This window comes from Balaenoptera musculus, chromosome 11 (assembly GCF_009873245.2).
Source record: "Balaenoptera musculus isolate JJ_BM4_2016_0621 chromosome 11, mBalMus1.pri.v3, whole genome shotgun sequence".
Taxonomy (NCBI): domain Eukaryota; kingdom Metazoa; phylum Chordata; class Mammalia; order Artiodactyla; family Balaenopteridae; genus Balaenoptera; species Balaenoptera musculus.
In genome coordinates this window covers 76,822,621-76,836,215 of record NC_045795.1, presented here as the reverse complement: position 1 = coordinate 76,836,215, position 13,595 = coordinate 76,822,621, and the positions used below count along the sequence as shown (strand labels likewise).

At 42.3% G+C, this 13,595-nt stretch overlaps 1 protein-coding gene across 20 annotated transcripts in view; it reads left to right on the top strand.

Annotated features, from left to right (window-relative positions):
- The window catches only part of CADPS (calcium dependent secretion activator), a 477,472-nt gene that overhangs the window by 400,801 nt on the left and 63,076 nt on the right, over nucleotides 1-13,595 (top strand). For 13 of the 20 annotated variants that reach the window (XM_036869049.1, XM_036869047.1, XM_036869037.1 and 10 more), the window contains 2 exons: nucleotides 5,885-5,959; nucleotides 6,849-6,932. In XM_036869049.1, the coding sequence (XP_036724944.1) occupies nucleotides 5,885-5,959; nucleotides 6,849-6,932 (159 nt within the window). Of the gene's footprint in view, nucleotides 1-4,990; nucleotides 5,006-5,884; nucleotides 5,960-6,848; nucleotides 6,933-13,595 lie in introns of all 20 variants that reach the window. The other 7 variants (XM_036869030.1, XM_036869050.1, XM_036869046.1 and 4 more) reach the window with 1 other exon arrangement.

Genomic DNA, 13,595 nt, shown 5'->3' with positions numbered 1-13,595 from the left:
GATTCATCCATGTTGTTGCATGTATTAGTACTTCCTTTTTATAGCTAACTAGTATTCTATTACATGTATATACTACATTTTGTTTATCACTTCATCAGTTGATGGACATTTGAGTTTCTTCTACTTTTTAGCTACTACGAGTAAAGCTGCCTTGAACATTCCTGTACAAGTGTTCATGTGGACCTAAGAGTGCAATTGGATATATACCTAAGAGTGCAATACACCTAAGAGTGAAATTATTGGGTCATATGGTAACTCTGTGTTCAACTTTTGAGGAACAGCCAAACTTTTTTGCAAAGTGGCTGCACCATTCTACATTCCCATCAGCAATGTGTGAGAAATCCTATTTCTCCACAACTTAGCCAAAGCTTCTTATTATCTATCTTTTTTGGTATCACCATCCTAGTGTGTGTAAAATGGTATCTCATTATGGTTTTGATTTGCAGTGATATTGGCCATCTTTTCATGGGTTTATTGACCACTTGTATATCTTTGAACAAATGTCTAGTCATTCAAATCTTTTGCTCATTTTTAAAATTGGATTGTCCTTTGTTGTTTAGCTACAAGAGTTCTTTATATATTTTGGATACTAGACCATTATCATATATATGATTTGCACCTATTTTCTTGCCTTCTGTGGGATGGTTTTTGTTTTCCACCTTCTTGGTAGTATTCTTTAAAGCATAAAAGTTTTTTTAAGTTTTATGGAGTCCAATTTATCTGTTTCTCCTCACAGCTGCTTGAGATGTCCATTTTCACTGAGTTTCACAAGGATGACACCATTCAGGGTAGGGAAGCGTTGTTACACAGGGATTGGCCTCCCTTCCCCCTTGGCAACTTTTACAGTCCCTCTTCAGATTGACTCAATGGTGCCCGCAATTATAGAACTCCTACATACCTGGACAGATGGCTAAACAGTCTCTTCAAACAAGCTTAGTCACTCTGATCTTTTCTTTTTGAACTGGAGTTTGGGGAGAGTAATAGGAGTTGGGTGGAGGAGTGGAGAGGGGGGGTTGTCAGAAACCCTACTGAAAATCTGATGAAGTGTATGAGGCCATTTCCCAGAAAAAAAAATATATATATATACTTTCATACAATTTCACTATACAATTTCAGGGCCTTGTCAGGCCAAACTATAGACCCTGGTTGGAGATATATACTAAGAAATAACAAGTTGATTTTGTCACAGTGGACCCTGTCTCTTATCTTTACCACTGATCACTTCTATGCTAGAGTAGAATGCCCTTGGCTTAACCTTGAAGTCTTGGTTTTCTAGACTAACTTGTCCAGTGGCTTAATAACTACATCATATGGACTCTACCCCTTAGCTACCAAACTATGTGACCTTGAGCAAGTCACTTACTCTCATAACCTTGCTGTCGTTTGTCAAATGAGAGATAATAGCATGTAGCACACAACCTTTGAGAGGTATGCAGCTTGTCAAAATTGGGGATAAAGCTTCCTAATTTCTGGATGTAAGATTAGAATGTTGTCTTGGATATTCCCAAATAGTAACATTTTTGAGGCTAAACTACTTCTTTCTGGACATTATTCTATTTGATATAATAGAAAAGACTTCATGTATTTACCCCTAAATGATTCAAGGTGTTTTGTTGGTTTTTTTTTTTTTTTTAAATGAAAACAATAACTGAGACTCATAAATGTTTCCCAGTTTCCCAGAACTAGTGCACAGACGTCCAGGCTAAATGATCTTTGTTAAGGGCCCATCAAATACTGTATTCTAGTCTATGATTCTTATCCGAAGCCTGTCAGTTTCCCAAGCCATGCTAGAGAGACCTGCTATGCCATTTCTCCTTAATGTAACTGAATCAGAGACACTTAAGTGACCAGCTTGTGAGAAATGAGGCCTTTTCTGACCTTAGAATGCCAAGTGACTGAACAGTGAGAATGAAGCCAGACATCATTGTCTGTAAATATATACTTCCTTGAAGGACCTTGCTCTGTGGCTGTGACCTTGACTAGAACTTTATCAGGAAGTCTCATGCAAATGGTCTCTCAATTTTTCTCACTTTGTAGAATGGGGATATTCATCTCCAAAGTAAAACTGAATTGTTAAAGTGAGATTGGCCAAGGATGGCTGGAAACATCATGATATTGAGAGGAGAGAAGTCCAGTGATTTAATGTAGTTTTCATTTTGTGAATATTGGGTAGTAAACTCATATTACAGATCTAGTTACCAATACCTGCTTCCACCTGGATTCCAACTCCCTTAAGATATTTTGGACTAGATACCGACCAGGTGATACAATATTCTCCAATTTTAAGATCACTTTCTGAATTTCCTCACTGGGATAAAGTCTCATTTAAAAGCAGCTGTTGAAACATTTGTTAACCATACTTTTCCATCTTAAATATTTATTTTTTCATTAAAATTTGTGAAGCACCAATAGAGAGGAAATTGTGTATTAAATAGTTTCTCACTTGGTCTAGTGTGTTTTCATCTCATTTCCAAGGTCAGATGGTCTTAACAGAAAGACAACATACACACAATCTGTTCCATGACAAGGCAAAATGTGCAGCACAGGAAGTCAAGTGGAATAATTTTCACGAAGTGATTGTGAATTTGCTGCAACTTAGCTCATCAGAAGCAAAAGTTAACTCTCCAAACTTTCCACACCATTGAAGATTAGTAGTTCCCTTGCCATCATCATCGTCATGATCTAGTGCCCCAGAATATAACTTAGGAATATTGTTGTTATTATTAGGGTCAAGTCAATCTAAGAAGGCCAACAGAGAGGACTGGAAAATGCAAAAACAGGAAGGATCTCTTTTTGTACCCATATTAGGATGCAGATAGAATTGGATAGTTCATCTGACTGCAAGAAATTTTGTGACAAGATAGTTTAGTTAGGGGGATGGTAATTAAAAGATGCCCCAGTAGTATTTGTATCCCTTCGTGGAGCTTCCCATCTGCATGGAGCAGTGTATCTCCCAAGAAAGAGCAGAGTGAAGGCAAAGTACTTACTGTTTCTCCAGAAAAGCAAGTCAATCAAATAAGTCTCAGGAGAATCTGGTAAAAGGAGTTCATGTATTTTGTAATTACTTGAATGGGAATGGGGACTGCTTTGATACGTACCCCTTTGCCACGTGATAAGCAGGGTAGATATTCCCCTGCCCTACTACATATCCCAAAGTAGGTTTTATTTAATTCAAATTATAGTTTACATACAATAAAGTGTATATATTTTACACGAGTTTAGAGAAATGTATACACAAATGTAACCACCATGCTAATCAATTAGTAATTGTGGGAGTAATTCTGCCAGATAGCACTTCTGAGTCTCTAAACCATGTTTCCACACGTGGTTTCATGACTTTGTTAGGTGAATATGATTTCTACATTCACAACAGGGATAATTCTAGCCCCATTGAGGAGGTAAGGAAATAGACCAATAGAGATGGACATGCTCAAGTTTCCTCTAGAAGTAAGAGACAGAACAGTCCTAGCAAACACTTTTTTTTCATAAGTAGAAATTAAGAGAAGTGGAGAGGAGTGGAGATCATAATATTCACCTGGAGAGAAAGGGAGAGACAGTGGGACTACCTGGAGATTAGTGGGGACCATATTTGGCATGGGAATACTGAAGATAGGAAGAGGTGCCCATAAACCACCATGTCTCCCTGTACTTCAGTGTGGATTCATTAGAGAATGAAAAGGTTTGAGGTTCCCCCACTTCTGAAGAGAAAGCCTGTTTGTCTTTGGAGAAAGAATGACATTGTTAACTCTTCAGACCAAGAGCCTCAGTCTTTCCTGGTGCAGAATGATTGCTCTTGGCTTTGTTTGCCATTTCAGCCAAGTGTTTCAAGAGATTGTTTCTTTTCTCGATGATGTTCTTTGCTTGGTTAGAAGCTCCTCATTTCATATTTCATACTATTTTGCCTGCAACTAGCTTTTCGGAGTTACTTAAACCTTGTAGTTAATTTAATATAGGTGGATCATTTCTAGCAATTCCAAAGAAAATCTAGCAGAGTGAGGCAGTCTCATGAGGAGGGAAATTAAGCATATGATTCTGGATCTTATCTCAAGACCTAAAAATGAATTTGGAGCCCCATCGATACTCCTGAAATTCTTTTGCTCTGACATCTTTCTTTGTGTTTCTAGCACAGAATTCTGCAGATAGTTTTTGCATTTACCTTGAGGTTTATTGCTCTGACTGGTAAATCCTTTCACAAAGCTAGCAGTAGAACCAACATGGGTCCTGATTTATCAGGACTACACAACATGGGCCATTCACTTTATTATTTTCCTCTAATCAACTAAAAGGAAAAACTAAAATGAGATGACTCATCTCTCCCTACCCTTATCTTCTCCATTATGACCTTGAACAGATAATAATATTTGAATTGCAGTTATAGTTGACAAAATGTTTTCACATGTAGACCCTCAATTTCATCTTCAAAATAGATTTATGAGTCTGAGAGCAAGACCGGCAGGAAAGGACTTAGCCCTGGTTTTTTAAATAATAATAATAACAATAGTATAATGATAATAATAATAATTGAACGGACCTGCTAAATATCTTCATACAGGGTTTGCCTCATTCCCTTTCCAAAATCAGTAATTTGTACTGGCTTCCCCCCTTCTCACTGGTCTGGGGTAGTAGTAGTATTACCTGTTTTTTGTTTTTTGTTTTTACAGATGAGGAAACTGAGCTATATTTTCTTAGACATCATGACTTCCCAACTTTGCACTGGAACTTTCCCTAGGTCTTCCAATTATAATCAAAATTCACCTATGACTTTAAGTGAATTAACCTAATTCACATCCCTTTGGTCGCTTTCAATAATTCTGACTGCCAGTTATCAGAATATCAAACCACATTACTATGGCTTATTATTTCTGTATGTTTTCATAACTTTTTGGATGGTTTGTTTGATTTTTATTTTTCTCATGTGTCCTTTTGTCCTAATTTTTATTTGCACTGTTCCTTTTTCTTTTCTATTCCTAATTAATCATCCTTCTGAAAGTTTGCTAAAGAGTGGGTAAGTGCATTTTCCTTTCCAAATATCAATGTTTGCCTTGTTATTTTTTATCATGGAAATATGGAATAATTCAAGTGGATACTAAAATGATCTAATAAATATCAAGGAGCTGGCATACAGCATCTCTTGTTGAAATCGCTTTTCCTTTTTTCCTGGCATTTATAGCAGATTTTTGTTGGTGTGGGGTTGGTTTTTGCATTACTATTTAAGTTTAAGTGACAGCGGCAGTTCGAGAAATTGAAAAACTTAGCAGCCGTCTCAGGAGAGGCTCTAAACCTGGGTCTGCTTCTCCACAAATGAAGAAACTAAGGAGCTGCCACAAGGGTTCATAAAGAGACTCTTTGCCCTCACACTGAGTCAACACTTGGAGGTAGAACCCGGGAGCTCTGAGGCAGTAACCCAAAGGACCTGATGGTTTGAGAACAGTTTTTGCAAAATCAGTCAGTGTCTTGGTGAAATTCCCTTTGGAATTTGTGGCTCCCTAAGTCACATCACCCAGCAGTTTGCCAAAGATCATTTTCAGCCTCTCTATTAAATCATTGTGGTATCTTGCTTTGTAAGACCCCGATCAGCACACTGCCAGACCAGCCCTTAAGCCATCCATGCATGCTATTTGTAAATGTGTGTGTGTCTACACTTATCAAAGCCAGCAAAAGCTTTGGGTGAGGAACAGTGCGCCTGGTAATTGTTTTAAGAGCTTCCGATCTTTCTCCATCAAAGACCTGGAATCAGAATCTTACAGCTGCTTCTGGGACCATGGAAATAAACTGGGTCCCATGGCCAGGTTTTACTTATAAATTGCGTTGTCTAAAAATGACCTACAGATGCAATGCCATCACCTCCCAAACATGCTAATATTTGTCTTTCTGTGTTCTTTAGCATCAATACCATTCAAAAATAGATGAACTAATTGAAGAAACTGTTAAAGAAATGATAACACTCTTGGTTGCAAAGGTAACCTTCAGCTTCAGGTGAAATGTTTCATTGTGAACATTGCTCTGTTATGTCTGCATTTCCATTAAAATATGACACGTTAAAAAGTTGCGCTGGGCACTTGCATTTCTCAGGAAACAAGATCGTACGTCACCCAGCCACAGCTCCGAATGATTTTTCTGATGATTGCGAGCGTGTGAAGATGAATTGATGAAGTGGCATATGTTACCTTAATAAGAATTCGTCCCTAAATGTTGCTCTAGGTTATGCAGGAAATATTTGTTTTGTTTTTCAGCCCCGACAAAGTTAGGTTTTTAAGAACAGAAAGTTAAACGGTAATAAGGAATTCTGCCATCATGAAAACCCCCTTTCCGCTAGTTTCACATGCAGTGAGAGTCATAATAAAACATAAAAGTCAGATAAAGCTATTTCAGTCACCCTCATGAATTATAGAATTTTAACTAAGTAATGCTGAATGGGAAGACATTTATATTTGCCAGTGCTAAACTTCTGTTTCCCCCAAATTACTGATAAAATACAAATAAAAATAGATTGGATTAAATGTAGTGCTAATATGTAACGTAAAAACTGCTTTGCACAGTTTTGGATTTTGAAAAGTGCATTTAATAATATCGCATGCTATACGCAACTCAGTAATATTTTGTCACTTTGCACTTCTGTAACGCTCTATATTTGCAATCACATAATAATGAAGAGAAAGCCGAATAAGTCAGATATTTCTATGTAAAGGCAGTCTATTCCTTTCCCCAAAGACGGGAACCAAATAATAGAACTTAAAAATGATCGAGGGCTCATTGCTGGTCTCTAAGCGGTTGGGAAATGTTGCTCTTTCTTGTGAACAATCGTCGTTTGAAGTAATCATTCTTTTTCCTTTTTGCTCTTTTACTAGTTTGTTACAATCCTGGAAGGAGTGCTGGCAAAATTATCCAGATATGACGAGGGGACTTTGTTTTCTTCTTTTTTGTCATTTACCGTAAGTAAAGAGCTGCTTTCTTTCCTGGTTTTTGTTTTAGTTGCGGTTTGGGTTTGGGTGTGGGGAGGGGAGCTATTGTGTCATTTTGGTTTGGGTTTGTGAATATCTGTTCATTGCAGTCAACTACCAGTGTATAATAAGAACACAGGGAAATAAGCAGAACATTTCATGACAACAGGTAATCCAAAATCATTCCTATTTAATTTGTGAATATATAATATGTATGTGTGTATAATCACGTACATAGACACACACACGTACGTCTCTATATGTATGTATCCAAAGAAAGGGTTGCCGGCTACGCCCACCTGAGCTATCTCAGGGAGACCATTTAATGTTTCCCGGCTACTGTTTCCTGCAAATTAGGAAATTTAATTTTAGAGGTTACCAGTGGAGACCTACAAGTCAGATAGAGCTTGTAAATAGGTTTTATTTGGTCCTCACTGCGTCAGGTACACTTTTCTTTACTGAATTAGTTGCCCACATTTAAGCAGCAGGAGGATTCAGAGGTGTCTGTATCCCAGGGTTTCCTCACGAAGTGAACGGTCGGCAGCCCTGGGTCTGCACGTGTGCATTGCAACAGTCTACTGGAGCTCAGTCAAGTAGTCCGCACAGACCAGACATGTGTTTGCCAGTTTCCTGTAACCCCCCTCCTGGCTGTTCCGCTCATTCCCCTACCTGCCTGGGCTTGGGGACACTGGAGTTCACAAGCTCTGGAGCAGATGATCCAATCTGTACACGTTCTAGAGAGCTCTAATTCTGTGCCAGAACTGGGCATGCGCATGGAAGTGAGTTAGGTCGTGGGCAGAAGCCAGCCTAGTTCTCTGTAGGTAAGTGATCAGTGGAGATGGTCGCTGTAAATGGGCTGCCTCAGGGGCCCAGTTCTCCCATCCTTCTGTGCTAGGCAGGCTCTGCGGCTGTGTGCTTTCTTGCCCTTTCTGATAGCAGGGTTCTTGCTGGCTCTAAGACCAGCTGTTTTCCTCTAACAATGCTGTAAGAAAGGCGATCAATTTAGGACCCACTATCTATGGGTCTTTAAAGCAGCCTTACTATCTATGGGTCTTTAAAACATGTCTTCTAGGAGATGAAGAATCTCCTAGAGAGGCATTGAACGCCAAGGTAAAGCCCAGCACGGGCCAGGGAGTAGCACATGATCATCTTTGGAATCCAGCAGAACCGGGTTCAAATCCCATTACCTATCTTAACCAGCTGTGTGATCTAGAGAGGTGTCTCATCCTCTCTGAGCCTGAGTTTGGTTTTGATTTTGGTTTGTAGGAGGCATGCCATTGTGTCCTTTTGTTTTTGGTTTATGTATATGTGTGTTACTTGTGGTCAACTACCAATGTTGTATAGGAGTGGGGAGTAGATAATATCTTCCTTGATGAGCTATTGTGAGGATAATAATGAGAGTGGAAGAGCTTAGCATGGTCCTCAATAAATGGCAGCTTTTTTTTTTTTTTTTAAATTTTTGGCTGCATTGGGTCTTCATTGCTGCACGTGGACTTTCTCTAGTTGCGGTGAGAGGGGGCCACTCTTCGCTGCGGTGCATGGGCTTCTCATTGTGGTGGCCTCTCTTTGTTGCAGAGCATGGGCTCTAGGCACGCAGGCTTCATCAGTTGTGGCACTGAGTTTCTGTAGTTGTGGCACTGAGGTTCCATAGTTGTGGCTTGCGGGCTCCAGAGCGCAGGCTCAGTACTTGTGGCACACGGGCTTAGCTGCTCCGCGGCATGTGGGATCTTCCCGGACCAGGGCTCGAACCCATGTCCCCTGCATTGGCAGGCAGATTCTTAACCACTGTACCACCAGGGAAGTCCCAGCAGCTATTATTAATAAAAGATAACTAAGATAATTATTATACAATGCAAACATACATGCCATGCACATAAGTTCTTCCCAAATACACCCCTACTTTGGTCTTTCCCTAACCCACACATTAGATTTCCTGGGAATTAAGGGAAATGTAGACAGAAAACATTCAAAACAATTTTTAGATTGTATGTGTATGCACATTATCTACATGCCCAGCTTGTTTTGCTATACAGCTCTGACCTTCCCAACTATAAGGATTGAACTCAATCCTGGAAGTGTGATGGCCTTGGTCCCCGGAATTTATTGGCAAAGGTGGGGTGGGAAGAGGATGGTGACAATAGGAATTCTATTTGATTCACTCAGTAGAACCACCCGTAATGTGTCAGAGCTGAAAGGAAACGTATCCAACCCACTTCTTTGACAAACAAAAAAAAAACAAGGGACAGAGAGGGGGAGTAATCTGTCTAAGGTCACACAGCAATGGGAAGAATGGGGACAGGAACCCAGGTCTTCTGCCAGCTTCTCCCCACCACTGAACAGCTTCCTGGAGAGAGTGGGATTCAGCTGGTAATTGCCTGTCACTAGAAGGCAGACGGGCAAATGAGTGGGGAAGATTCGTAAAGAAGGATTCAGGGCACATGAGTGGGAAATATTAGAAAATCTTTCATTCCTCAGTGAAGTCATGGAAATGGTAAAAAGAGGCAGAATTAAAGGCAGCTTTTCTGGAAAACATTCCCCTGACACCCACAAAAGATACCACTTTCTTTGAGTCTTCATTTTGAGCAACTGTTTTTACTGCACTGGATTTGAACCAGTGCAAACCAGAAAAGCCCCTCTGCTCTTTCTCGAGCAGAATTCAATCCGCCAAGGGCCCACCCTAATTCCCGACCTTCCAAGGGAACTAGTGAAAGGTGGCAGCGGGGGGCGGCGATATCAAGGACATGGGGCCAGGGAGATTCTCACGGGAGGACTGGAAACAAAGAAGACCTAGCGTAGCCCATGCAGGAGTTTTCAAGCCGAAATTCTCATCCTCTCATCTCCCTTTTCGGAGACATTTTACAGCCGCACAGCCTGCCTCGTGAAGTCCCCATAACCACGGAACACTTCGGGGCTGTTGCTGGGCCTGTGACTTCCCTTCCTTAGTGACACTTCTCCCACGTACTTGGCTCCCCTAAGGCCAAAAGCACCCACTTATCATTTGCAGCCTGTGTTCTCATCCCTGCTGGTGTTCCAGCGTTGGAGAAGGCGAGCCCTGCTGAGAGGTGGCAGGAACTTCTCCACACGTGGATCCGGAGCTCCTGCCCAAATTCTAAAGGACCTTTGAAGACTTCCTGCAGCCCAGTGGTATTAATTACCCCGGAGAGGGGTGGAGGTGTAAGGGGAGAGCGGAAGCAGCAGGTATTGCGGAAAGAGCCTTGAAATCAAGGATGAGAGAACCAGCTGTGGGTCCTGGGACCCCGGACAAAGGCATAGAGATGGTGCCAACACGCTGGCAGGATCTCCTTCACTCTGCTCCCATTTCTGATTCAATTCTTCAAGTATTACTGTGCACTTACCATGTCCCCACCTCAGCGGGGCTGCCAAGTCTGAGCCGTGTGCTCTGCCCCCCAGAAAGCTGACAAGTACTGACAAATATGCCACCCTTTCCCCCTCTTTCTCCTGCTGAGCGCCTCCTTTCCTGGGTGGGCTTGATTTCGTGGTCCAAGCCAGACATTTTGGAAAACGTCTGCAGTGGCACAGAGCAGGCAGGAATATTTATTTCTCGTCTCCATCTGCATTGCTTCCTCTCTTGGAGAGGAGCTGGGGGGGGAGGAGGGAGGAGGAGATGTGGCTTCTCCGTGCCAGCCCGAGAGGCGCCCAAGCGCACCCCTCCTCTCCTCCATCCCCAGCTCCAGCAGCAGTAGCAGCCTGGGATTTAGGGAGGTTCGCCTTTCGAACTTTTGAAAGATCAGCGCAGTTGGAAGTCACAATTAGCAACTATCCGCCCATTCCCCCCACCCCCCCAACTGCAAGACGTGCTTCTGTGTGGGTTGCGTGCTTGGAAGAGTCCCTGTCTTTGTGGGTAGTCTCGCACTGTTCTTTTAGGAGGCCAAGAAGGGGGGACAAGTAGGTATCCAGGTCGCCCTCCCAGCAAGTTTAAATCCTTTCCTCGGTCCTATCCAGGTGTTACCAAATACGCTGTTTCTGGAATCTGTTTGTTCGTTAGCTCATTCATTCACCCAACATATATTTACCAAGCACCTATGGGTTGTGGATTGTGCCAGGTGCTAGAGACGCAGCAGTGAGCAAGGACGACGTGTTCTCTGTCCTTTTGGAGCTTACATTTAGGAAAGGAGACGGAATTAAAAAGGAAAGAAAATTGTAGAGTCAGACACTGCAGTACAGACCACACACTAGAGACAGAGAGAAGGGAGTGGGTGGGGCGCGGCGTTCCTTCAGCCACAATGGTCCTGGACGGTCTCTCCAAGGAGGAGACATGGGGGCCGAAACGTAAAGGGGCCAGCCATTGGTAAAGAGGAGGGGAGAACCTTCTGGACAGAACAGCAGCTACAGTGGCCATGTGGCAGGAAAGCAGGAGGCATTTTTGCAGAACATTTTGAAAGGAGCACGAACGGGATTTAGGGATTGAGTGGACGTTGAGGGTAAAGATTCAGTTGGAGGAGGCAAAGGTGGAAGGCTCGACGAGAACCGTGATGTATCAAGAGCTCAGCTGAGCTGAATGAGTCCTGAGAGTCGGTGGGATACCGCGAAAAAAGGCATCGTGGTGTGGGGAGACCTGGGACAGGACCCCAGCTCTGCCCTTCCTCAAGGAGTGGTGTGACCTGGAACACGGGACCACCCTTTGGCTTTTAGTTCCCCTCAGTGGCTATGTTAGATGAATTCGGAAGTGCAAAATAGCTACAAGAGCTTCAGCTCCTATCCTTTAAGCACTTGCTAAGTGCCTGGCACTGGGCTAAGTGCTTTAAATATATTTTTTCTCGTTGAATCCTCTGAGTAATCCCACTCCAACAAGGCTCTCCTGCAGATGATGGAACTGAGGCTCCAAGAGGGAAAGGCCTCCAGCTCGAGTAGCCTCCTATCTCCCTCTAAACTCTGGAGCCTCCAAAAAAAAAGTGAAAATGTGGGAGGATGCTCTATCTGCCCCTAGCAGATAGAACAATTACATCGAATTCCCTGAAGCCCCCTAGAATTTACCTAAGATCCCTCCATCATCCACATCCATCTGAGATGGTCACAACATAGCATGGAAGCCACTCGGTTCAGGAAGAATAAAACCCATGTTAGGGCTGTCAGGGACCCAAATCCCATGGTCTGTCCGTTCTCCTAGGTCTCAAATTACACTCATTCACCCTTTTTTTTTTTCTTTTTGCCAGCATTTTAATTGTTCTGCCACTTAGAAATGAAATGAAGTAGACATGCTTCTTTTCCTACTAGAATCCGAGACCAGGGCTGGTGTCAGTGTAGATCAAGCAGCACGGACTGCTTTGGTGCAGAGCTCTTTTTTTTTTTTTTAAGATTTTTATTTATGTGGACCATTTTGAAAGTCTTTATTGAATTCGTTACAATATTGCTTCTGTTTTATGTTTTAGTTTTTTGGCTGGGAGGCCTGTGGGATCTTAGCTCCCCGACCAGGGATCAAACCTGCACCCCCTGCATTGGAAGGCGAAGTCTTAACCACTGGACTTCCAGGGAAGTCCCGGTGCAGAGCTCTTGATGACAGGCCAGAGAACAAGACTGCCACTTTGGTCAAAGGCCAGAACTGGATCAAGGGAATTCACTTCTGTCCACAGAACATTTTGGTCAGGAAGCAGTTCAAATGGTAGAGTCGGGTGGGTGTTGATAGTGATTTGTTAGTGTTATTTCTGATGGTGTTCCATTTTTGCTGTGGCCTCAGGGAATGCCCAGCATGGGAGAAATGGCTTTTTTATAGTGTGGGCTGGTGATGGCGGTGTAGACAGAGAGGTCTTGGTTCACCCTCAGAGGGTAACCTCATCAAATTATCAGATGCTGAAATCATGTGATTCAAGTCATTTGGCTTCTACACTTCAGAGTGGAGGTGGCTGCCTTGGACAGAAGCACCAACCATGGTAGTAAACACTTACATTTATTGAACATACTATGTGCCAGGTACTGTGCTAAGTGATTTACATGCATTTTCTCATCAGATCCTCACAAGCAGCCTGTGTAATAGATATGATGATTATCCCCATTTTACAGATGAGGGAAGTTGAGTAATGTGTCCAAAGTCACACAGCTTCTGAGATTCCACCTTAGATTTACTGCTTTATTGTCGCCAGAATGTTAGTCCTCATAGAAGCCCAGAAACCCAGAGATGAAGTCAATTAGTGACTCTTCCCAGAACCATCCACTAACTGTGATCATTCCTGAGGGAAAGAATCATCTATTTTTCACATCTTACCAGCAAAAATATTTTATAATTTACCCACCAGCCAATCAGTTTTGCAGTAAAACTAAAGGAATAGACATCCAGAATCTCCCCACTTCCTTTACGCTTTCCACATAATCTTTCATTTTATGCTACTCTGTTCAACACATGTTTGTGGAGTTCCTACTATTTGCTGGGCACTGGAATCTTAGCACTGAATGAGAGGGACAATGCCTTTTATTGTACATTCTCATGAGGGAGACATATTCTCATCAAGTAATTTACAAGCATGGCAATTATTCAGAAAGAGAGAAGTAGCTGATGCAATGGAACCATAGCCCAAAGGGACCCAACCTCATCTGGGAGGACATGGAGGAAAGGCATTTGAGCTGAGATCTAACAGATGAGTAAAATTTCACCTGGCAAAGAAGAAAACAAAGAATGTTCCAAGGTACCAAGACTTGGAG